The sequence below is a fragment of the Cygnus atratus genome, chromosome 15, assembly GCF_013377495.2.
Source record: "Cygnus atratus isolate AKBS03 ecotype Queensland, Australia chromosome 15, CAtr_DNAZoo_HiC_assembly, whole genome shotgun sequence".
Lineage (NCBI taxonomy): Eukaryota > Metazoa > Chordata > Aves > Anseriformes > Anatidae > Cygnus > Cygnus atratus.
In genome coordinates, this window is record NC_066376.1 from 13,147,661 (window position 1) to 13,169,525 (window position 21,865).

At 57.7% G+C, this 21,865-nt stretch overlaps 1 protein-coding gene across 2 annotated transcripts in view; it reads left to right on the forward strand.

The window, feature by feature from the left end:
* The window catches only part of ABCA3 (ATP binding cassette subfamily A member 3), a 29,831-nt gene that overhangs the window by 5,697 nt on the left and 2,269 nt on the right, over positions 1 to 21,865 (forward strand). Inside the window, exons 3-30 of one of the 2 annotated variants that reach the window (XM_035548808.1) lie at positions 2,418 to 2,682; positions 3,318 to 3,445; positions 3,578 to 3,743; positions 4,929 to 5,188; positions 6,540 to 6,656; positions 7,278 to 7,398; positions 7,846 to 8,019; positions 8,724 to 8,905; positions 10,172 to 10,318; positions 11,004 to 11,133; positions 11,673 to 11,827; positions 12,049 to 12,204; positions 12,536 to 12,746; positions 13,065 to 13,215; positions 13,845 to 13,943; positions 14,691 to 14,883; positions 15,721 to 16,024; positions 16,317 to 16,593; positions 17,003 to 17,207; positions 17,735 to 17,954; positions 18,197 to 18,355; positions 19,168 to 19,340; positions 19,852 to 19,986; positions 20,134 to 20,328; positions 20,882 to 21,069; positions 21,191 to 21,361; positions 21,470 to 21,657; positions 21,749 to 21,822. In XM_035548808.1, coding sequence (XP_035404701.1) covers positions 2,418 to 2,682; positions 3,318 to 3,445; positions 3,578 to 3,743; positions 4,929 to 5,188; positions 6,540 to 6,656; positions 7,278 to 7,398; positions 7,846 to 8,019; positions 8,724 to 8,905; positions 10,172 to 10,318; positions 11,004 to 11,133; positions 11,673 to 11,827; positions 12,049 to 12,204; positions 12,536 to 12,746; positions 13,065 to 13,215; positions 13,845 to 13,943; positions 14,691 to 14,883; positions 15,721 to 16,024; positions 16,317 to 16,593; positions 17,003 to 17,207; positions 17,735 to 17,954; positions 18,197 to 18,355; positions 19,168 to 19,340; positions 19,852 to 19,986; positions 20,134 to 20,328; positions 20,882 to 21,069; positions 21,191 to 21,361; positions 21,470 to 21,657; positions 21,749 to 21,822 — 4,944 coding nt within the window. The remainder of the gene's footprint in view (positions 1 to 2,417; positions 2,683 to 3,317; positions 3,446 to 3,577; positions 3,744 to 4,928; positions 5,189 to 6,539; positions 6,657 to 7,277; positions 7,399 to 7,845; positions 8,020 to 8,723; positions 8,906 to 10,171; positions 10,319 to 11,003; positions 11,134 to 11,672; positions 11,828 to 12,048; positions 12,205 to 12,535; positions 12,747 to 13,064; positions 13,216 to 13,844; positions 13,944 to 14,690; positions 14,884 to 15,720; positions 16,025 to 16,316; positions 16,594 to 17,002; positions 17,208 to 17,734; positions 17,955 to 18,196; positions 18,356 to 19,167; positions 19,341 to 19,851; positions 19,987 to 20,133; positions 20,329 to 20,881; positions 21,070 to 21,190; positions 21,362 to 21,469; positions 21,658 to 21,748; positions 21,823 to 21,865) is intronic. The other variant, XM_035548809.1, reaches the window with a different exon arrangement.

Consider the following 21,865-nt stretch of genomic DNA (forward strand, 5'->3'; position numbering starts at 1 on the left):
GCAGTTCCTGCGCAGCACCTGTAAACCTGCCGCGACGCAGATGGTTTTACCCCATTGCTTTCCGCCGTCCTCAGAAGCAGCTTTTAGGGGTGCGTGGGCTGCCTTAAACCACCGCTGTCCTGGCACCTGCTCCCAGCCCAGCTCTGTGCGTGGCAGCCTGCTAATTACAAGGGATTTAGGGAGCCCGGGGCTCGCTGCTCATCCTGGTGCCAGCCTTGTCCAGCGGAGTGGCAGCAGGAAGGGGCTGCAGCCCCTGGGAGCAGCGTGGCCGTGCCTCTCGCCAGGCCTGGGCAGCACAGGAGGAGGGAGCAGCAGGCTGTTTTTGCAGCTTCGGTCCCCCTTCTGCACATCAGCACAGCGTCGTGTAAAAGTAAACAGCGGGCAGAGCGGAGGGTGAGCTGGGCTGCTGCCTCCGTGCTAGGAGCAGGGCCAACTTGCAGCGCCCCACCAGGAGCGTGCCTGTGAGCAGCCTCCCGGCACAGGGAGGGGAACGCACCTTCCCTGGGCGTGCTTCGGGTACCTCTCCTCACCTTTTCCGAGGCTGGGCACTGACTCGGCTCTGCCATGCCAGAATGCAGAGGGGCGTTTGTTCCCCGCTCAGCCTCCAGCAGGAGATGTGGTCCCGGCCAAGGTGTGGAGCTCCCAAGCCGTCGGCAGGCGATGTGGAGCTGGGTACTGGGGTGGGGGCACACGGCTTGCCCTGGGCTGGCAGCAGCAGCCGTTTGCGGTGATGGTTATGGATGAGTTGCCTCTGAAACACGGCAGCGTGAATGACTTCCGTGGTAGCGAAAGCCCGTGCTGGTAAATGTGTATTAGCCGCCAAGTTCACGGAGCCAGGCAGCCCTTCTGGAGAAAGTCCAAGGGACTATTAGAGGGTTAATATGATAGTAAATCTGCAGGAGGCAGCTGGTCTGCAAGAGCTGCATTATAAAACCATCAGACAACTGCAACGCTCACTTTTATGAGCGTCGCCTTTGGAACACTCCTTTTCCCTGCCAGCCCAGAGCCTCCGCATCCCGTCTGCGATGCCAGGGCTGACTCTGTGCTCCTTGCGCTGAGAGGCTGCCCAACTTGCTCCTTTTTTCCCTCCCATCTGAAAAATAAAACCTTTCTCCAGTCTGCAGGGAGCCTGTGAGGTTATAACGTGATGGGCAGCGCCGCTCAGGGGCTGATGTTTGTGGATCTAAAGGAGCTGCTGCGGAGCACGGGGCTGGAGCAGCGGTCAGTGCAGGCAGGGGAGGAGAGACACCGAGCTGCCGAGACAGCGAAGTTGGGAGAATAAACCTCTCAGTGCTCCTCTTGCCCCGTGTGCCTCTTGTCACTCCCTGTTCCAGCAGACAGGGGCTGCGGTGCCCTGTGCTCCTGTAGGGTCCTCCACAGCCCCTGGAGGCTGGCATTGTTGCTTCTGCCCTGTGCATGCACGCAAAATATTCCACGGTGCCGCGGATCTCACCGGGGCTTGCTGGGCCTGGGTGCGTGCAGAGAAATCTCAGGAGCCGTGGCTGCAGCGATCGAGGTCGGGCGAGATGGGTTTGCCCCGCTTGTGGGCAACTCGGGCTGCAGGAGGAAGCGTGGCGCTGGGCGCAGCACCGTGCACAGCACCACCCCCGGGGCTGTCCCGTTCCCCCTCCCCTCTGCCCTGCTGCCCACGTTGGTACGTGCTACAGCAATAACCTCTGTCGTTTTCACAGAGATCCTACTGCATTTCCCGTTTTATCCCCCATTTCCTTCCCTCTTCTTGCTTTCTGGGCCTTTTGGGCTGCAGTGCCTCACTCCTGGCCATTTCCAGTGCCCCATCCCCTCCGTTCCCAGCGCTCACGCTCCTTCACAGCTGCATCTGCAGAGCCACTGCTCCTTGCCACCCCCCCCCCGCTGCAAACCATCCTGCAAAAGGTTGACTCTCGGCCGCCTGCCAGCAGAAATGGAGGAGCCCAATTTTAAATGCTAATTAATGCCCAGGCTGAGCACGTGCTGGCAGTTAGTGCAAAGTCTGAAGTCTTGAGAGGCAGCCCCGGGGGAGAACGAGGGGCCGGAGGGTGGTGCTCGGGCTCTGCTGCCTGTGACGCTCGCTGAGCTCAGGCTGACTCTAAAGGCACGTGGCTCAAAGCCGGACGGATGTTAGGGAAGGGGACAGAAACCACCGTGGCTGGGAAGTCCTGGGAGGTGTGGGAACCTCCTCGGTGCAGCCATCAGAGCCCGCCAGGCCTCGTGGTTAACTTGGCAGCTTCTTTCGTTGTGGCCAGCTGCAGGAAAGCCCCGGCTGTGAAACCCAGGTGGCTGCAGGCGCTGCGAGGTGCAGGAGCGCTTCGGTCACCTGGCGTTCACGCGCCCTGGTCGTGGTTACTGCGCTTGATCTGCTTCCAGCGTTAACATCTCGGTTTTGGTTTTGTTCTCCCCTCCCCTCGGCTTTGCTGCAGAAACGGCAGATTTTGGTCACGGTCACAGAAATCTGCCTCCCGCTGCTGTTTGCTGCCATCCTGATTGCGCTTCGGCATCGGGTGCACTCCATCAGCCACCCCAACGCCACCATTTACCCCGCCGAGTCCGTGGATGACCTGCCGGGCTTCTTCTACCGCCGGCACCCGAGCAACCCCTGGGAGCTGGCGTACGTCCCCTCCAACAGCAGCGCCGTGAGGAGCATCGCTGAGGCGGTGGAGAGAGCTTTACCCATCAGCATCCGAGGTGAGCGGGGCCAGGCGGCAGCTCGTGCGTGGTCGCGGCTCCGTCCTGCACCGCCGTGGTGACGTGGACGGGGCGCGATGTTCTCGGCTTCTTGGGTGCTGGGGCAGCGCCTGTGCTCTGACGGCCGGGGTGAGGAGGTCTCCCAGAACAGACCTCTGCTCAGCGGCCTGGTCTTACAGGGAATGGTCGGGTAAAGCAAATGAGGTTGGAAAAAAGGGCATCCAGCTGGACTAATTTATGCTTCGTCAGTCTGTCTTCCACCCTGGGAACTAGTGGGGTGACCAGAAATTCTCAGACAAATTTTTATTCGGATAAATACCCACACTCAGTTCCAAGGATGCCTCGGTTTTGTCAGAACATCAAGGCAACGGTTTTACTTTGTCAAGCTACAGGATTTAGTTCTGATTTTTGTCACATCTTGTTGCAGTTTCTATCTAGAAAAATATTGGCTTAAAATAGTTGAAGAAAGTGGCTGTCGCTTCCCTAAAGCTAAGCATTTTGGAAATCTCCTTGCACAGAAAATTTTAGCACTTCGTGTTTCAAACTGAAAATAACGTTAGGTTTTTCTGTGAAAGGAAATCTAACTTCTGCTCTCTGAGTACCGGCACCTCACAGCCCAGCTTTCCTCCCTGCAGCTCAGGGCTTCGCCTCGGAGAGGGAGTTCGAGGAGTACGTCAGGGTGGACAACCGCTCGGGCAGCGTGCTGGCTGCTGTCGTCTTCAAGCACCGCTTCAACCACAGCACGGCCCCGCTGCCCCTCCAGGTGAGTGCTGTGGGTCCCCAGGGACAGCGGGGCTGGATGCAGCCCCCTGGCACCTTGCGGCAGCTGCTCCCGGGACGTGTCCCGAAATCACCCCTTTGTGGTTGGTGTGTGATGTGGACGTCGTCCCCGCAGGTGGACTATGAGCTGCGCTTCAAGTACAGCCCCAGGAACGCCCCGCGGAGCGAGCAGACGGGCCTGAACCCCAACTTGGACCGTGACTGGCACACCAGCTACCTCTTCCCACTCTTCCAGCTGCCCGGCCCCCGGGAGGCCAAGTTTGCAGATGGGGGAACGCCAGGTGAGGCCGCTGGCGGGTTTGCACTGCTCTGCCAGCCAAGGAGATAGGCGTGTGGATGTTCTTCTTTTCTCTTTTTAAATGGGTTAATGGAAAGTGTATTTCAGGGTCCAAACTATCTAGGATTTATCGTGCTATTTAAATACTTCAAATAGAGCAATTCTGTGGTTTGAGCGCAGGTTTTTAATGAAAGCCAGACCACAGACTGAGCAGGAGGCAGCAGCCACGTTGCTGGAACTGGCACCAGTTTCAGACTAGCCCAGCTCTTGATTTCGGGAGCTTCCTTTCTGGCTGTGAAAGGGATATTTCCCCCAGTCTGGTGTCTTCTTCCTCCTGATTTCATGGCGACATCAAGAAGAAGACTGAGGGACTGAGAAAGCAGGCAGACTGTTCTTGCTCACACAGTGTAAATAAAACCGAGCACAAGAGGACAATACCTGCTAGTTCAAATATTTTGCAGGACGGGGTGACCAGAAGCTGGGATCAATTCTCTCACTACAGTATTTGTTTAGCAAATTAGTTAATATATAACATTTAGTAATCTCATATTCTCACCTTTTCCTTACCTGTCTAGCGCGTTTTAAGCAGCCAACTTTCAAAATGCTCACTTGGGGCGTTCTAAACAGAATCTGAGTCTCAATTTAAGTAACGTGGCAGAAAGCCCAAGTAACAATAGAACGGTTAAAAAGGAAAAATAAATCTTTCAATATTTTCTAATGCACAAAATTTTTAAACCAAATGTGTCAGTAATGGGATATATTCTTCCTCACCAAAACATACTGTAGTATCCCATGTTCTTGGTTTACCAAAAAAAAACCAAAACACCACTAATAAGCTCTGCTCAGTGGCATTGTTGATGGTTAACGATGACCGAGAATCTTAGACAAATAAAAACATGTGGGTAGAAAGAGGATTGCAGTTTATTTCGAGGTTCTCTGCTAGCTGCTTTTAAATGATGATTACTAAAGATTTAAATTCCTCTGATTTAAATCTTTCCCAGCATCTGCTGGAACGATAGTGTTTTCATAGTAACGTTTCCTTCTGTTATGAGCTCTTTTTATGTTTCCTGCTCTTCCCAAGAAATCCCTCCTTCTGTAAAGGCTGCTTCTCTTCCAAAGGCGCCGTGCTCTTCTCTGCTTCCTGGAGAACACGCGCCCGTCCCTACTTCCCGGTGTTGTTGCCATGCAGGTTATATCCGAGAAGGTTTCCTGGCAGTGCAGCATGCTGTGGACAGGGCCATCATGCAGTACCATGCCAGCGCTACCGCCGCCAGCCTCCTGGAGAACATCACGGTGGTGGTGCAGCGCTTCCCCTACCCGCCCTACGTCAACGACCTCTTTGTCCTCGCCATCCAGAACCAGCTTCCCCTGCTGCTCATGCTCAGCTTCACCTACACCTCGCTCAACATCGTCCGCGCTGTCGTGCACGAGAAGGAGAAGAAGCTGAAGGTAATGCGAGGGTCTTTGAGCTGGTGTTTCCCATGCTGCCCTTTTCATGGATGTAGATGCTGCAGGAGGAGCTTTCCCTTGCTTTGTGCTGCCGGGAGCTTCTTTCTGAAGGAACCACGTCTCCTGTGGCATGATCACCTGGTGGTCGGCTGCCCTCACTGCTGTCCGTGCAGATACCCTGTGCACTGAGCATCCTGGCTATGCTGCCCTGGCTGCACAGGGTGCCCTAACAAGCCAGGTAGCAACCAAATCACAGAATTGTAGGGGTTGGAAGGGACCTCCAGAGATCATCAGGTCCAACCCCCCTGCCAAAGCAGGTTCCCTAGAGCAGGTTGCCGAGGTAGGCGTCCAGATGGGCCTTGAATATCTCCAGAGAAGGAGACTCCACAACCTCCCAGGGCAGCCTGTTCCAGTGCTCCGTCACCCTCACCATGAAGAAGTTCTTTAGCATGTTGATGCAGAACTTCCTGTGCTCCATTTTGTGGCCATTGCCCCTTGTCCTGTCCCCACAAACCACTGAAAAGAGGTTGGCCAAATCCCTCTGTCTCCCACACTTAAGGGATTTATAAACATTGATAAGATCCCCTCTCAGTCTTCTTTTCTCAAGGCTGAATAGGCCCAGGTCTCTCAGCCTCTCCTCATAGGGGAGGTGCTTCAGGCCCCGTGTCACCTTTGTGGCCCTCCGCTGGACTCTTTCCAGGAGATCCCTGTCTTTTTTGTACTGGGGAGCCCAGAGCTGGACACAGTACTCCAGGTTAAATCCCCACTGGGTTTGGAGCCAGCACACGGGAGTCGGGGAGGCACGATGGCAGCGGATTAGCAAGGCCCTGAGAGGAATGTCGCTAATCCTGCTGCTGGGACGTGGCTCTGCGCTCCGCTTCCCTTGGTGTGAGGGTGCTCAGAGGGGCAGCCTGCAGAGAGGCAGCTCTCACGGGTGCAGAAGTTCAGCGTGTGGGAAATAGGACTTTTGTCTTTTAAATTTGGAACCTCATGTTTCCGTGCTGTGGTGCGTGGGCGGCGGGGAGCTCGGCTGACGCGGTGGTTACGACAGCCAGGCTGCGTGCAGGGCTCGGCCTGCCCCCTGCCCCACAGCCACGCCAGCCCCTCCTGCTGTGGCTTCAGGTTCTCCTCACCCCACTGTCACATTGTCCCTCCTTGGGGAGGTGGGGGACACCCTGTGATGCTGAAGGGCTGCGCAGGAATGCTTCAGCTCCTGTGGGGCACCCGGGGCTGCCGCCTCCCTCGCTGGTGCTGTGGGGCAGAGCGGTCTCCACCTCCCCTTGCCGTGCCCGCGTTCCCCTGCCCAGGAAGTGTGAGAGCAGCCCCGGGTGACGGCATGACCTCCCTGCAGGAGTACATGCACATGATGGGGCTCAGCAACTGGTTGCACTGGAGCGCCTGGTTCCTCATGTTCTTCCTCTTCCTCCTGGTGTCCGTGTTCTTCGTCACCGTGCTCTTCTGTGTCCAGGTGAGTGTCTTCCCTCGGGCCAGAAGCTCTGCGGTGGTGGGGCACGAGGGTGACAGGGCTCCTCTGCCGCAGGCTGGGCTGCCCTGGTGACTTGGGACTCGTCCCTGTGTGTCACAGAGGCTGGAGTTGTGTGGGCAAAGCTGGAGCTCTCTGTGGGTGAATGCACGTGGAGGGCACCCAGGAGTCTGTTTCAGTTGCTCTCAGCTTCAGGGTGTTGAATCCACAGCCCTGCAGCCCGTAGCTGCCTCGCACGGCAGCAGTGAGCCTCCCCAGGAGGTTGGGTGGGAGCTCTGTGGGTGCAGGCACTGTCCAGGCAGGGCCATCCCACTGCTGAGGGCTGCGTCCTCGGGGCCTCGAGCTCTCCAATCCTCGTACCTGCACCACGAGAAGCAGGAGGCGGCTGTCTGGATGCAGAGCAAGGCATCCCCTGCCTCATAGACCCTGCGTCACACGAGGATGGCCCCCGTTTCCTTCCTCTGGACTGCTCTGGGAGGGCCTGAGTGTTTCCACCTGCCTCTGTTTGCCTTTAACCCACGGAGGACATCAGGCGCTGCTGGCCCCGTGTGCCTGCCCCTGTGAGCGGCTCTGCCAGCCCCACGCCTGACCCCGTTTTCTCGGTAGGTGAGCGAACAAGGAGCGGTGCTTACCAACAGCGACCCCACGCTGGTGTTCACCTTCCTCGCCATCTTCTCCATCTCCTCCATTTCTTTCAACTTCATGGTGAGCACCTTCTTCTCGAGAGGTGAGTTCCTCCCCGCCCGCCTCCTTGCAGGGCTGGGTGGGTCAGCCATGCAATGCCGGGGGTTGTGCTGTAAGACCTTTGATTAATTTTGGTTGGGAGGGAGTTCTGGAGGTCATCAGTGCGTGCTAAGCAGGGCCAGCTCCAGAGTTACACGAGGTTGAACAGGGCTGCGTGTAGAATAACTTGTTTTGACATGTGGAGGGGGGTCCTTTCCTCCCTTTTTTGGCTGCATTTTCCACATAGTGCATTGGAAGTGTACACTGTCACTTCCCAAACCAGACGGGCTCATGTGTTAGGGCCTCGTCCAGCTGCTGCAGCCCCAGAGTGCACTGGGTTGGGCAAGTCATCATCCTGCCCCCCGTGTACAAAAGGTCTGGATCTCTGTGGATGGAAAGCTGGTGAGAAGTTGGTTGATGTTTTCCCTCCCGCTTTTCTCTGTGCTTGCAGCAAATGTTGCGGCTGCTGCTGGTGGCTTCCTGTACTTTTTCTCCTACATCCCCTACTTCTTCATCTCGCCTCGCTACGACCTCATGTCCCACAGCCAGAAGCTGGCGTCCTGCCTTATCTCCAACGTGGCCATGGCCATGGGGGCACAGCTTATAGGCATGTTTGAAGGAAAAGGTGAGCACGTCCTTCGGTGCGTCAGTGCTTCCTGCGGTGGGTCGGGACGGGCTGGCAGGTGGTTGGAGGGGCAGAAAGAAGTCGGGGAGAAGCTGGATGAGAGCAGGACGGGTAATTTCTGGGTGCTCCACAGCTCTTGTCAGAACCAGGGCTCTGCCCTCTCCAAACCCATGCATATGGCATTCACCAAATGGAGTCTCTGCTTTGCACAATGCTGTCGCATGCCGCTTTGGTGGCAAAGTTAATTCTGTTCCAAGGGATGGGAACTTACTGTGTTTCCTCCTTTCCTTTTTTTTTTTTTTTTAAATTTCTACATTAGTAAGAATTCGCTGTTGGTTCCAGCAGAGGCAGCATTTTTGCAAAGTGGTGGGACTAAAAGGAGGCTGCAGGGATGGAAGGGCAGTGGCTGGAGATGAGATGGTTTCTTCCCAGGGCAGTTATGGAGAAAGTGATAGAAGAAGTTTGGTGATGTGTGCAAGGGATGGGGTGGGAGCCTCTAGATTTAGTACGCTTCTGCTACATCTTTTCTCTACGTATTTGAAATGGAGATTGTAGGGCTGTGCACGTGCTTCTCATTATAGAGCACTGAATTAGGGTAGGGGATGCTATCTTACAGCCCTGGGAACACATGCTGCTCCCCTCCATCCTTCTGGGGGTGAGCGAGCGCCCTTGGCAGGGATGAGCAGTGCCCTGTGTCACTGCAGGGACTGGCATTCAGTGGAGGGACCTCATGAAGCCCATCAGCGTGGACGACAACTTCACCTTGGCACAAGTCCTGGGGATGCTGCTCCTGGACTCGGTGCTCTACGGCCTGGTGGCCTGGTACGTGGAGGCTGTCTTCCCAGGGGAGTACGGCGTGCCGCAGCCCTGGTACTTCTTCCTGACGGTGAGCAATGCTTACGCACCCTTTCCAGCAGGACTTACGGGCATTACCCAGCGATGTTTTCTGGTTTGGGGCTGTGCAGCAAGTCAGACTAAAGCGAAGTGGTGGCAGCATCAGCTTCCAAAACCGGGGGGCCTGCAGTGCGTCTGCGGTAAAGGGTGATGCAGCCAGAGTTTTGTCTATGAACTATGTCTTGCAGGTCTTCTTGTCTTTAAATCTTTGTCCCAACGCTTCTTGGCACACATGGTGTTGCTAACCATGTCTCCATGCCCCAAGCAAAGGCATTAGAGAGAAGACCCAGGTGAGGGTCAGCAGACACAGTCGCTTGAGACCACTCTGAGCAGCCACGTGCAGCGGGGTCTGTCCTGTGCTGTCACTGCTGGCCTGGGGAGGCTGCAGCTGCAGGGCCAGCCAGTCGTCACCCGTCAGCTGTGCTGCCCTCACTGCCAGCCGTGCCACTGCCAGGTCTGATGTCAGCCCAGCCTTCACTGTGGTGGTCGCTGCAGCTCAGCTGCTCGCTGAGAATTCCCTAAGCTGCACTGACACATCGCTTCTGATCGCATGAACGTGGGGAGGCTTTTCTTCCTCCCCTCTAAATCCCCTTATCGCAGCATAATTGCACTCTGGCATCTGACTTCCTCTTGAAGCTAGACCCATGCAGAGCTCTTGGTGGAGTGGAGATGCAGCTGTTGAGATGCTGATTTGGGGCAGAAGGCAGTAGTACCCCAGTGCAGCCTTGTGCTGGGCATGTTGGTGTGCTGGCACTCAGATGCCCTGGGTCCGGGAGTTGCTGACTTGCTATTTACACAGGGTTTTAAGGTCCTGGACATTTCATTCCTAGAGAAGCAGGTCAAAAAGGGTGTAACTGCAGCAAGTGGATCCCAGGCCTTTTCTGTTTAGAGCATTACAGGGTTTTGGGGGCTGATTGTCCACTGTGTTTATTCTTGAGGCTTTTCAAGGCAGGGTGCTTCTACCTGAGCAATTTTGCTTCTCATTGAAGCACTGATCTTTTCCGTGGGACCAAAGTGGTGGAATAGCTGCCTGTGTGATCACAGGTGCTATAAGGGAAAAGCAGACGGGGGGGGACAGCAGCAGGGCAGGAGGAGCAGTTCCACCCTCTGGCTGGCCTGCCTGCTGCAGATGCGCTGGTTAGCAACTGACAGCCCAAAAAGAGAGGTCTTGCAGATCCCTGGGAGGCATGGAGAGGAGCGTGGGGGAGCAGGGTCAGTCCATGCCATGCCTGAGTGTCTCTCTGCCTTCTCCTATCAGCCCTCGTACTGGTGTGGGCGCCCCAGGACTGTCGTGGGAAAAGAGAAGGAGGAGGAGGAGGACCCTGAGAAAGCCCTGAAGAGCCAGTACATTGAGGAGGAGCCTTCTGACCTCGTGTCAGGAATCAAAATAAAGCACCTTTCCAAGGTACTGCCTTCCCAGCACAGCACCAGCACCAGTTCTGGTCCTGTGCTCTCCCATCCCCCGTGCTGTCTCAGCATTCGAGCAGTCCCTGGCCGTGCAATTTCTGCAAGGAGCAGCCAGGTGTGGTGGCCGACAGGAGCACAGCTCAGGTCTTTTCCCACAACAATTTGTCAAGCGATGTCACAGCACCCTGAGCTCACAGGGTGCCTCAATCCCTGCTCAGGAAGGGCAGTAGGCATGGGAGGAGGAAGGCAGGGCTGCTGGTCTATGTGGTGTTCAGGCAGAGCAGCCCTGTTCTTCCAGCACAGCAGGCCTGCAGTGCTCTCCGTCCTGGTCCCACCAGGCTGACCTGTGCTTGCCCGTGCAGCAGCAATGCCCGTTGCACCTTGTGCTTGGTTTTCTGAAAGCTCCCACCTATGGGGAGGTTCCCCATCACTTACTGCCCTCTTCACCTAGGGCCCTGTAGTGCAGGTAAGGCTCTTCCCCAGAGCTGGTTGCATTTCGTGGTGGGCTGAAGTGTTAGGTACCCATGGGTGCAGGATAACTGCGCTGAGCCTGCTGAATGCTGCTGTCTGATGCCAACCCCACGTGAGCATCACAGGCTTGGACTGCCTGGAGGAACGGAGGGCGCAGATCTGACAGCACTCGCCGTGAGTGCAGCGTCAGCTCATTAACGTGATCTCTGCAGGTCTTCAGAGTGGGAAACAAGGTGAAAGAGGCAGTCAAGGACTTAACGGTGAACATGTATGAAGGGCAGATCACCGTTCTGTTGGGACACAACGGTGCTGGGAAGACCACCACTCTGTCCATGCTCACAGGTAGGGGCTGTGTCCTGCCATGGGCGGGAGCAGGGGGTGCTGCCTGCGGGCTTGCCGGGCAGGGCTGGCTGGGGAAGGGGAGCTGTGTGTCCTCTCTGAGCCTGGGGAGGGGTTTTGCTCTTCCTCAGAGCACCTTGGGTTTGCTGAGCTGTTAGCCGGGGACGGCAGGGTGTTGGGAAGCACATCAGTGCCTGGGGGAGATGGAGGGAGCCTGGGGGATCGGCCTGAGGGTGTCCTCCAGGAGGGTGTGCAGGCTGCTCGGCTCAGGGGCCCGGAGCAGATCGCAGCCAGCCCTGCAAGGAGGAAGGGCTCGCTGTAGGATGGGTTGCTGTGGGCTTCCCGCACACACAGCGGCACCAGCTTCGCCTGTGGAAGTCTCTCGGCCTCCCCCGCAGGTGGGAGGGAAGAGCTTCGTGCCCCAGCCTCTGCGGGTGCTGGCCGGGCAGCGCCTGGGGGGGCTCGTGGCCATGGCAGGGCCCAGCCCTTTCCTCCAGCTCTGCCCTGCAGCCTCAGCACAGGTCTGCTGCTGCTCCTCACAGGTCTGTACTCCCCGACAAGCGGGCAGGCGTACATCAATGGCTATGAGATCTCGCAGGACATGGTGCTGATCCGCCGGAGCCTGGGGCTGTGTCCCCAGCACGACGTGCTCTTCGACAACATGACGGTGGAGGAGCACCTCCACTTCTATGCAGGGGTGAGCCTGGTGCTGGGGTAGCCTGGGGCTCGTGGTGCAGCACTGCCCGCCGCTCGCAGGGCTATCAGCGGGCAGGCGAGCCCCTGGGTGTGGAGAAGAAGGGTGTGGAGCAGGGGCCGTGGTGGGGCTTAGCAGCCGGTTGTTCGCGAGGTGGGAAGGATCTTTGTCAGGGACGCTTGCCCCTGCAGGTGGACTTAGCCCTCTTTCCCCTTGTCTGGCAGCTGAAGGGATTCCCAGCCTCCAAGTGCCCCGAGGAGATCAACCACGTCCTGCGGATCCTTAACCTGGAGGACAAACGCCACTCGCTGACCAAGGCGCTCTCCGGCGGCATGAAGCGAAAGCTCTCCATCGGCATCGCCCTCATCGGGGACTCCAAGGCAAGCATCTGCAGTGGGGCTCGCTTTGAGCCTTTTTCCCCGGGGCCGGTGTGGGCTTTTTTTGCAGCTCTGAGGTTGTCCCTCACCCGTTGTGTGCTAGTGGAGATGCAGGGGCAGTGAGAAGGAGGTGGAAGCACTGCCACGAAGGGAAGCAGCTCTGAGACTGATGTTGTGAGGCTGCAGTGCAGCTCTGCTGCCTGGGAACTCCCCCAGGCAAGCCCACTGCATGCACACTGGGAGCTCAAGGCTCGTGGGTCCCAAGGTTACCCCTTCCAGCGCCACCGTGCCTCTCCCAGACCTGTTTTGACCCGTGCCCATCTCCGGTGCACAGGTGGTGATGCTGGATGAGCCGACATCGGGGATGGACCCAGCCTCTCGCCGAGCCACCTGGGACCTCCTCCAGCAGCAGAGGAGCAACCGCACCATCCTGCTGACCACCCACTTCATGGACGAGGCTGACCTGCTGGGGGACCGCATAGCTATCATGGCCAAGGGCGAGCTGCAGTGCTGCGGCTCCTCGCTCTTCCTCAAACGTAAATACGGTAAGGAAGGAGCAGGCAGGATGTGCTAGAGTGTTTGTCCTCTTCCTGCCTCCCCATTGTGCTGTTATGCCTTTCCTGAGGCTCATACCCTTGCTTGTTTCTCACAGCTAGTCACTCAGAGGTGGCTGGTGCTGTGAAAGCTTTGCGCCTTGGCTTGCCTTCAGCCCTTCTCGCTGGCTTTTGCATTGTGTCTGCAGCCCATGCAAAGCCAGCAAGGCCCTGCGGTGCCTTGGCAGCCCCTCTCTGTGCTCCATCACTGAAGGGCCAGGTCTGGCCCAGACTGGGCCGTAGCTTACCCTCTTTTTCCCCTCTTCCCAGGGGCAGGATACCACATGGTGATGGTGAAAGAACCTTACTGTAACCTGGGGGAGATCTCCCGCCTCATCTGTCAGTACGTGCCCAACGCCACCATGGAGAGCAATGCCGGGGCAGAGCTGTCCTTCATCCTACCCAAAGAGAGCACGCACAGGTAATGGTGTCATCTCCTGCTCTCCCTCCCCGAGTGGATCCCCTTTCTGCATGCAGTGGGGGATCTCTGCTCTCTGCATCTTCTGGGAAGGCCCAGGTATGTGTGAGCCTGTGGCTGCAATCCTGGTCCTAGAAAGTCGAGTTGGGTTCCTCTTTTCGCTGCAGTCCTCCCCTGTGTCTGCTGGCACGTCACTGTCGTGCCACCATGCCTGTCATGCAGAAACCACCTGGACAGGGTGTGGGAGGCTGGGAGCATTGGTTTCTCTGGATGGGGCGGTGGCATAAGGGTGGCTGAGGCTGCCTGTGACAAGAAAGAACAGCAGAAGACAGAGCCCAAAAGCTGTTCCTGGGGATAGAAGGACACTCAGTGCTGCGGGCAGCCCTGAAGCTGGCTGCAGGACTCAAACCAGCATTTTGACGTCTCTCATCCTCTGCTCACCTGTGGCTGTGCTGAAATCCAAGACCCAGGGTGTGCCCCTGGATAGGTGCTGCACTGCACGGCTTTGTCTGCCGTCCGTGAAACCACCTCCGGGTGCCCCCAAGCAGGGGGAGTTCTGCCTGGTGGAGCTGGCTTTTGACTGCAGCAGAAGGGATGAGCAGCAAAGCCTGACACCTCGCTCATCCTTTCAGGTTTGAGGCCCTGTTCACGGAGCTGGAGCAGAAGCGGGAGGAGCTGGGCATCGCAAGCTACGGTGCCTCTGTCACCACCATGGAGGAAGTCTTCCTGAGGTAGGGGGACAGGCAGGAGGGGGCTGGCCCTGGCCCCGGCAGGGCTAAGTGACAGCAGGGACCTGGGCTGTGGTCCAGCCGGTGGGAAGAGCAGTGTGTGGGGGGACGAGCTGGGTCCTCCATCATGAGCTGAGTCCGCCCCGAGAGTGGTGGTCAGGGACCCTTCGGGGCTGGCTGTGCAATCCGTGTGCCTTAGTCATGTCCTGCAAGAGTTTTCCAGAGGGTAATGGGACTGGGACCAGGGCAGCGTGTGGGCAGGGGTGGCCTGGGCTCTGTGAGCAGCACTGGGACAGTCCCAACAGCCGTCTTGTGGCACAGCCCCTATGTGCATCAGCAGCAGTGGTGTCCAGCACAGTCCCCCAGGCATGGATGCTCTCTGGGCTGAAAACACCAGGTCCAAATGTCAGTGTGAAGTCCCACTAAGTCATGTTTTTACCTTTTCCCTGCAAAAAACAAACATTTGATTTTTAATGGATTAAAAAAAAAATGCAGTTGCAACTGTGGAAGAAGCTTCATACAGGCAGCACCTTTCTCCCACGGGCTCTTTCCAAAGTTCTGTATCTGAATGTCCAGACTGGGGGAAAAACATCTGCCCTGGGGAGAGAGGGAAGGTTGGAAGACTCAACCCAACGCAGGTTGCACTTGGGCTCTCCGCAGCACATGTGGGTTTTGTCTCTTGGGTTTGGCTTCTCCAGCTTGATCCTGTCTGGGTTCGTCTCTCATCCTCCCCTTTCCCTCCTGGTGCAGAGTTGGGAAGCTGGTGGACTCCAGCATGGACATCCAGGCCATCCAGCTGCCTGCTCTGCAGTACCAGCACGAGAGGCGTTCCAACGACTGGGCCATGGATGACTCCAGCAGCCTGAGCGGGATGACGGACATGACGGATGACAGCGGAGCGCTCATCACAGAGGACTGCTCCAGCATCAAGCTCAACACTGGGGTGAGTGCTGGGTGTCAGTGCCCCAGGGACAGGACCTCGGCAGTGGGGTTACTGGACGGAGCCTCCCCACGGCCCCGTCTCTCCTTGTGTGATTTGGAAGTCGCTAATGGAGAAGTGGAATCCTAAACTTCAGTGCAAATTATTTTAAGGGTTGCTTGGGGCTGGTCACTGCCAATCTTCATGTTAATCTTGTGATCTGCAGAGATGCCACCTTTTGAAGATGTCTAGGTGATCCCAAGTGTTTCTCATCTGCTTTTGCTACAGCACTTGGCATTTCCAGCAGGGAGATGAGAAAGGCTTCTTTCCCTCACTGGGTGTTTCAGATCTGCTGCAGTCCTTCATGGCCCGCTGCCTACGTGCCTGTGATAAGTTGCCCCGTCCTTCTCAACGGCATGTCTCAAACTAGAGAGGGAGAAAGATGTTTATGGTTTAAAAAGCAAAGAAGGCGCTCACATGTGCTGGGCTTGGGAGCTCTGGGCCTCTCAGCTGCTTTGGCAGGCAGCCTTGCCGCAGCAATCCTGTTTGTGAACCTCCAGTGCTGAGAGTTGGGCTGAGGTGAAGGCCGTGTCTGAAGCTGCTTTTCTGAGACCTTAGATCCCAAAGTGACTGCTTCCTGCTGGGAAGCCGTGGATTCTGAATGGCTGACCAGCCACACTGAAGTCAGGCAGCTGCCCTGCTAAACCCTTTGCTGGAAGCAGGTGGTGGTACAGGCTGGGGGCTGGAGGGGGACAGGGAGGGGGCTCTGGGCTCGTTCCCTCCAGCAGCCGTGCGGGGTGGTGGCTCAGGGGGCTGCCTGTGGCGGCGGGACCGGCGCTGACCTGACTTCTCCCCCGCCAGTTCTACCTGTGCTGCCAGCAGTTCTACGCCATGTTCATGAAGCGAGCCATGTACAGCTGGCGCAACTGGAAGATGGTGGCAGCGCAGTTCCTCGTGCCTCTGATCTTCACCGCCTTTGCCCTCATCGTGGCCAAGACCTTCCCGGGACCCAGGGACTCCTCCCTGCTGAGGCTGACGCTGGAGCCCTACGGCCAGACCATTGTGCCTTTCTCCGTCCCGGCCACCTCGGGTCTGCCGCAGAAGCTGGCAGAGCAGTACGTGGAGCTGCTGGATGCCCAGCGTCAGGCGCCGCTGGAGGTGCTGGGTGAGGCTTGGCAGGGCACCCGCGCAATGCCCAGCGACGTGTGCAGGGGCTGCAGGCTTTTCTCCTGCCAGGGCTGGGGTCCCACCTGACATACCCTGTTGTATCCTGTCCTGCACAGGAGTGTCCCATGGTGGGCTCCTTCCCCTCCTCACCCAGGCAGAGCTGTGTTCTCCATGCCCCTGTGTTCGAGGCCAAGTGGGCCACCAGAGCTGGCGCTGCCTGGGGGCTTCTCCAGGTGGCCCCGGCCAGCTCTCATTGCCTGGAGTCTGCTTGTAACAGCAGCGGTGTTCAGCAGGTGGCCTGGAGGAGTACCTCATCTCAAGAGCATCCGAGGAGGGGGGAGCCTTCAACGAGCACTACATCGCTGCCGCCGCCTTCGAAGGAGCTGGAAACCGCACGATGGTCACCGCGCTGTTCAACAACCAGGCCTATCACTCCCCCGCCACGGCCCTAATGCTGGCCGACAACGCTGTCTTCAGGGTGCTGGCTGGCCCCAACGCCTCCATCACGGTCACCAACTACCCTCAGCCCCGCAACATCACCGAGAAGGCCAAAGACCAGCTCATGGAGTACGTCTGATCGCGCGGCACTTCCTTTCCTGCTAGGGCTCACGACTTGAATTTGGCACAAATGGGATTGTTTGCACTGGTGTCAGCAGAGGACCGAGGCGGGAGGTTCTCAGACCAAAACGTAGCTGTGATTGCACTTGGGAAGTCCTGTGGGCAGGTTGTCTGCACCTCGCCTCTACCTTGGGGGTGATGGTGGGACCAGGCAAAGGCAGGGTGGCTGGAGGTTTGTGGTGTGCTAGGAGGGCTGTTTGTGCAAGACTCTTGTCCCACGGAGACGTGCTTTGGTTATGGGGCATTCGCTAGTGTAGACTCCACGAGAAGCATGGTTAAGGCGTGTTGTCCGCGTGTAGCCTCAGCGTCGGTCTGTCAAGCTGTTCCTGTCCTAACCAGCCCTGCTGCTCTCCCACAGGGGCCAGACCGGGTTTGCCATTGCAATCAACTTACTCTATGGCATGGCCTCACTTGCCAGCACCTTTGCCCTCCTGCTGGTCAGTGAGCGGGCCATCAAGGCCAAGCACGTCCAGTTTGTCAGTGGCGTCTACGTGGTCAACTTCTGGCTGTCCGCCCTGCTCTGGGACATCATCAACTTTCTCATTCCCTGTGCTCTGATGCTGGTAGGTCACTTCTGACAGCCTAACACCCTCCTGTCTCAGTGAAACCCCTGCAGCTCATGGAAGGTTGCAGGGATCTCCCATATGAGCTCTGGGTGCTTCTTGTGGATTCTCTGGGAGATCTGGGATGTGTGTTGGTAGAGGGAAGAGTGTGAGGCCACCTGGCTCCGGCACTGTTTCTCTTCATACAAAGGACCAGCAAGCACGTTGCCCCTTGGTCCTGCTGGGCAGCTGGTCCGTAGCCCAGCTCCCCTGATCCAGGTCGGTTGGGTGCAGTGGGTGTGGGCACTGGCACTAGAAAATCTCACGTGTGGGAGCATGGAGAGAAATTCCCTGGATTCACCCTTAGGCGTCAAAATCTGCAGAAAGAGGGCTTTCCTTGGGGGTGGGCATGGGCTGCTGGTGCTGCCAGCAGGAGCTGTCTGTGAGCAGTTACCTGGTCAGGGCGGTGCAGCCTGGGCCATTGAGGCAGGATAGCATCACTTGCAGTCAAGACAAACATGCACTCTCCTCACCTTGCTGTGCCCCAGGTGATATTCCAAGCCTTTGATGTGCAAGCCTTCACGCAAGACAGCCACCTCGTCGATGTGATGCTGATCTTCCTCCTTTATGGCTGGGCCATCATCCCCCTTATGTACCTCCTCAGCTTCTTCTTCTCGGTGGCAGCCACTGCCTACACCCGTCTCACCATCTTCAACATCCTCTCGGGCACAGCCACCTTCCTTGCTGTCACCATCATGAGCATCCCAGGTGGGTGGCTGCCCTCTCTGCACACCCAGCACTACACCCTGCAGTCACCGAGAAGACGCAGCCCCTAAGGGGACTCTTTCACACTTAGGCTCTAGGGCCACATAGCAGAAAACCCCCAAGACAGCCCCTTCTCACCCATTAAGCATAACAAAATGTGTTGTTTCTCCTTCTGAGATGTATCAGGGTCTTTCTCTAAAAGCAGCTAAATCCAACCTGTTGATCCTCCTCTGGTCCTCTTTCAGAGCTGGGCTTGGTGGACCTCTCCAGAACCCTGGATAAAGTCTTTCTCGCCTTACCCAATTACTGCTTGGGCCAGTGCATCAGCGACTTCTACCAGAACTACGAGTTCATTCAGTTCTGCACCTCCTCCGTTGAAGCCATCTTCATCTGCAAGGCATTCAGTGAGTCTCTGCCTTGGTCCTGGCCGGCCCCTATTGGAGTTCTCTGTGGGGCGGGTCGTGGGGCTGGGGGGGGTCGGGAAGGCTGGTGTGGGTCCAGCAGGGCTGTGGGCAGCTCTGGTTCTGTACTGGAGGAAATCCAGCTGGAGTTGGAGGGGTGAGCTTTGCTCTGCATTTGCCCTGTGGCAGCTGGAGGTGATGGAGTGGGGTTTGTGGTGGGGACGAGGCTAAAATCCACAACGGCATCTTGGTCTCTGCTGTGGGGGTGCCTGTCCCCAGGGTGCTCCCGGCCGGGACTCAGGAAGGAGATGCTCACCTGGGGAGGTGGCTCCAGTGTCACCAGGCCTCTAACCCGACCTGGGCAGTAGCTCCAGGTGTCATTTTAAAGCAAAAATGGGGCAGCATTGGACGCTAATGGAGTGATCTAGATAAGGAACCTTTTTTCTTACTACTGAGAAGCCAGGAGTTGGACTCGATGATCCTTGTGGATCCCTTCCAACTCGGGATATTCTTTGATTCTGTGATTTGGAGGAAAATGTGGACTGGGGAAAGTTTCATGGACTAGTCAGGAAAAGCCAGGCACGGTCCTGAACGAGTGACTCGGTCTTTTCTGTGTGTCTCTGCCGAGCATCTTGGTGCCAGATGCCCTCCAGGACCTGAATTCTCTTGTGGGAAGTGCTGGAAAGAGCTGTGGGCAGGGAGCCCAGTGGGGGTGGGGATGGGGCTGGCAAAGCTCACAGCTTTCTCTGAAGCTTATTTGCCCCTCCCCAGAGTGGGGACTGATCCAAGTTTGATTTTGTTCCAACCCTGCTCAGATATCAGCTATCAAATGAACTACTTTTCCTGGGAGTCGCCTGGGATCGGGCGATACTTGACCTCCTTGACCATCCAGGGCTTCTCCTTCCTCTTCCTCCTCTTCCTTATTGAGACAAACCTTCTCTGGAGACTGAGAACTTTGGTCTGTGGCATCTGCAGGCGGCGGAAATGGGTGAGCTGAAGCACGTGGGAGGGAGAAGCAAGGTGCCCTTGTGACGAAGCAGGAGTCCCTGCAGGCTGGAGACAGGCCTGTGTCCCTTGCTCAGATCAAATCCAAATGCTGGGGGTTCATGGGGTCACTCAGATGTGGTGGTTAGGGCTCCAAATTCTGCTTCTGCCTTCGTTTGGCGCTCTGCATGAAGTGTCACTTGGCTGGGATGCTTTAGGAGTTGCAGCTCCCAAGCCCCATGGGCTCTTTTTACCTTGCAGCTCCCAAACCCCGAGGGCTCTTTGCCTTTTTACCTCAATCATCTTCCCTGGGGAGCAGCCGTGGGGCAGGTTGCTCCGAGGGGCAGGTCCCGTGGGACGTGTGGGTTGGCAGAGGGAGTGGGGTGCCCTGGAGGTGGCTGATGGAGGGGGTGGCTCCTGCCAGGGCTGTGCACGCGTGCCCAGGTCAGCCCAGAGGAAGCAAGCCCCTTGTCTCACAGCAGCAAGGTGACGGTGCTTTTTGTCCCTGTGTTTAGGTGGCACTGCTGAACAGGGTGTCTGTGCTTCCCGAGGACCGTGATGTAGCAGATGAGAGGAAAAAGGTTTTGGAGTCACCACCAGAGCTGCTGTCATCTCTGAGCAGCCCCCTGGTCATCAAGGAGCTCACTAAGGTGAGGAGAGCGTGGTCCTTGCTGAGCGTCCTGCTGGGAGCAGAGCCGGGCTCCCTGGGGGCTGGTGAAGCCCCCGCTAGCCTGGCTGTGCCGTCGGGCACCTGGCACGTGCTGTGACCTGCACACTTGTGCTTTGCTCCCCTCCAGGTCTACGACAGCCGGGAGTCCCTGCTGGCAGTGGACAGGATCTCCTTGGCTGTCAGCAAAGGGGAATGCTTTGGTCTTCTCGGCTTCAACGGAGCGGGCAAAACCACCACGTTCAAGATGCTGACAGGTGATGAGAGCATCACGTCAGGGGATGCCTTTGTGGATGGCCACAGCATTCTGGCCAACATCAAGAAGGTACTGAGGGCTCAAAGTGCCTCTGAGGAGGGCATGGTTGCGAGTGTCAGGGGTGATGTGGTGGTCTTGTCTGGCTCAGCTCTCCCTGTTAATTTGTTCACCTGGAAGCAGTCCCCTCTCCACTGGGTTAACAGATACGAAACTAAGGGAAGCCTAACCTTGTGAGGGTGGCAGACGCTTCTTTAAAGTGGGTTAGCTCTGTAACTGGGCATGTGAAAAATGTGAGTTAGTGCCCACACTCAGATGGTGGTCTCCCTAAAACAAGCAGGTGAGATGCTTCCAAACCCCTGCTAGGTCTCTCCTTGCTGGGAATTGCCCACTCCCTGTGGCAAGGCAAGAGATAAGTCACAACCTGAAACACCCCAGAGCATGGGTCAGGGTTTCAGCCCCATCCCTGGGCGCACCTACCACTGTCAGCCCTGGACATCCCCGTTACGTTAAGCCCATAACCTTGCAGAGGTGCAAAGCAAACCTCTGGGGGTGCCAGGGCACCTTGTGGTGCAGACCTGCTGCCGAGCTGACCCCCTTGGCTTCCTCTCTTCCCCCCCCCAAGGTCCAGCAGCGGATCGGGTACTGCCCGCAGTTCGATGCCCTCCTGGACCACATGACGGGCCGCGAGACCCTCAGCATGTACGCCCGGCTGCGGGGCATCCCCGAGCGCTACATCGGCAGCTGCGTGGAGAACATGCTGAGGGGGCTGCTCCTGGAGCCCCACGCGGACAAGCTCGTGAGGACCTACAGGTGAGCAGGGACTCAAACGTGCCCCTGTGCGCACCCACCCCCTCTCTGAGGGGACCTCTCCCCTTTGCCTCGCGTGGTTTCCCCGTGCTCACGTCGGGCCCCTCTCCGTCCCCCCCTGCAGCGGTGGCAACAAGCGGAAGCTGAGCGCCGGCATCGCCCTCATCGGCGGCCCCCCCGTCATCTTCCTGGATGAGCCCTCCACCGGCATGGACCCCGTGGCCCGGCGTCTGCTCTGGGACGCCGTGACGCGGACGCGGGAGTGCGGCAAATCCATCATCTTCACCTCCCACAGGTGACCCCTCCGGGCAGGGCTTGGCCCGAGGTTTTGGGGGAGCGGCGGGCAGAGCCGGCACGTCCCGGCGCTCCTGCCCTGCTGAACGAGCCCCCTCCTGTCCCGCAGCATGGAGGAGTGCGAGGCCCTGTGCACGCGGCTGGCCATCATGGTGAACGGGCAGTTCAAGTGCCTGGGCAGCCCCCAGCACCTGAAGAGCAAGTTTGGCAGCGGCTACACCTTGCTGGCCAAAACGCGGAGCGACGAGGAAGGCGAGCTGCAGGCCTTCAAGGCCTTCGTGGAGAAGACTTTCCCAGGTACCGGGAGCTGCCAGGCTGGGGGCCAGGTGCATTTGTGAGCTTCCGTGAGTTTCTTAGCTCAGAACCTCTCTCTCCTGGTCTCTTCCAGGCAGTGTCCTGAAGCATGAGCACCAGGGCATGGTGCATTACCACTTGACCAACAAGAACCTCAGCTGGGCACAGGTAAGGGGGTGCTGGAGCACGTCTCCTCCGTTTGAAGGAGGAG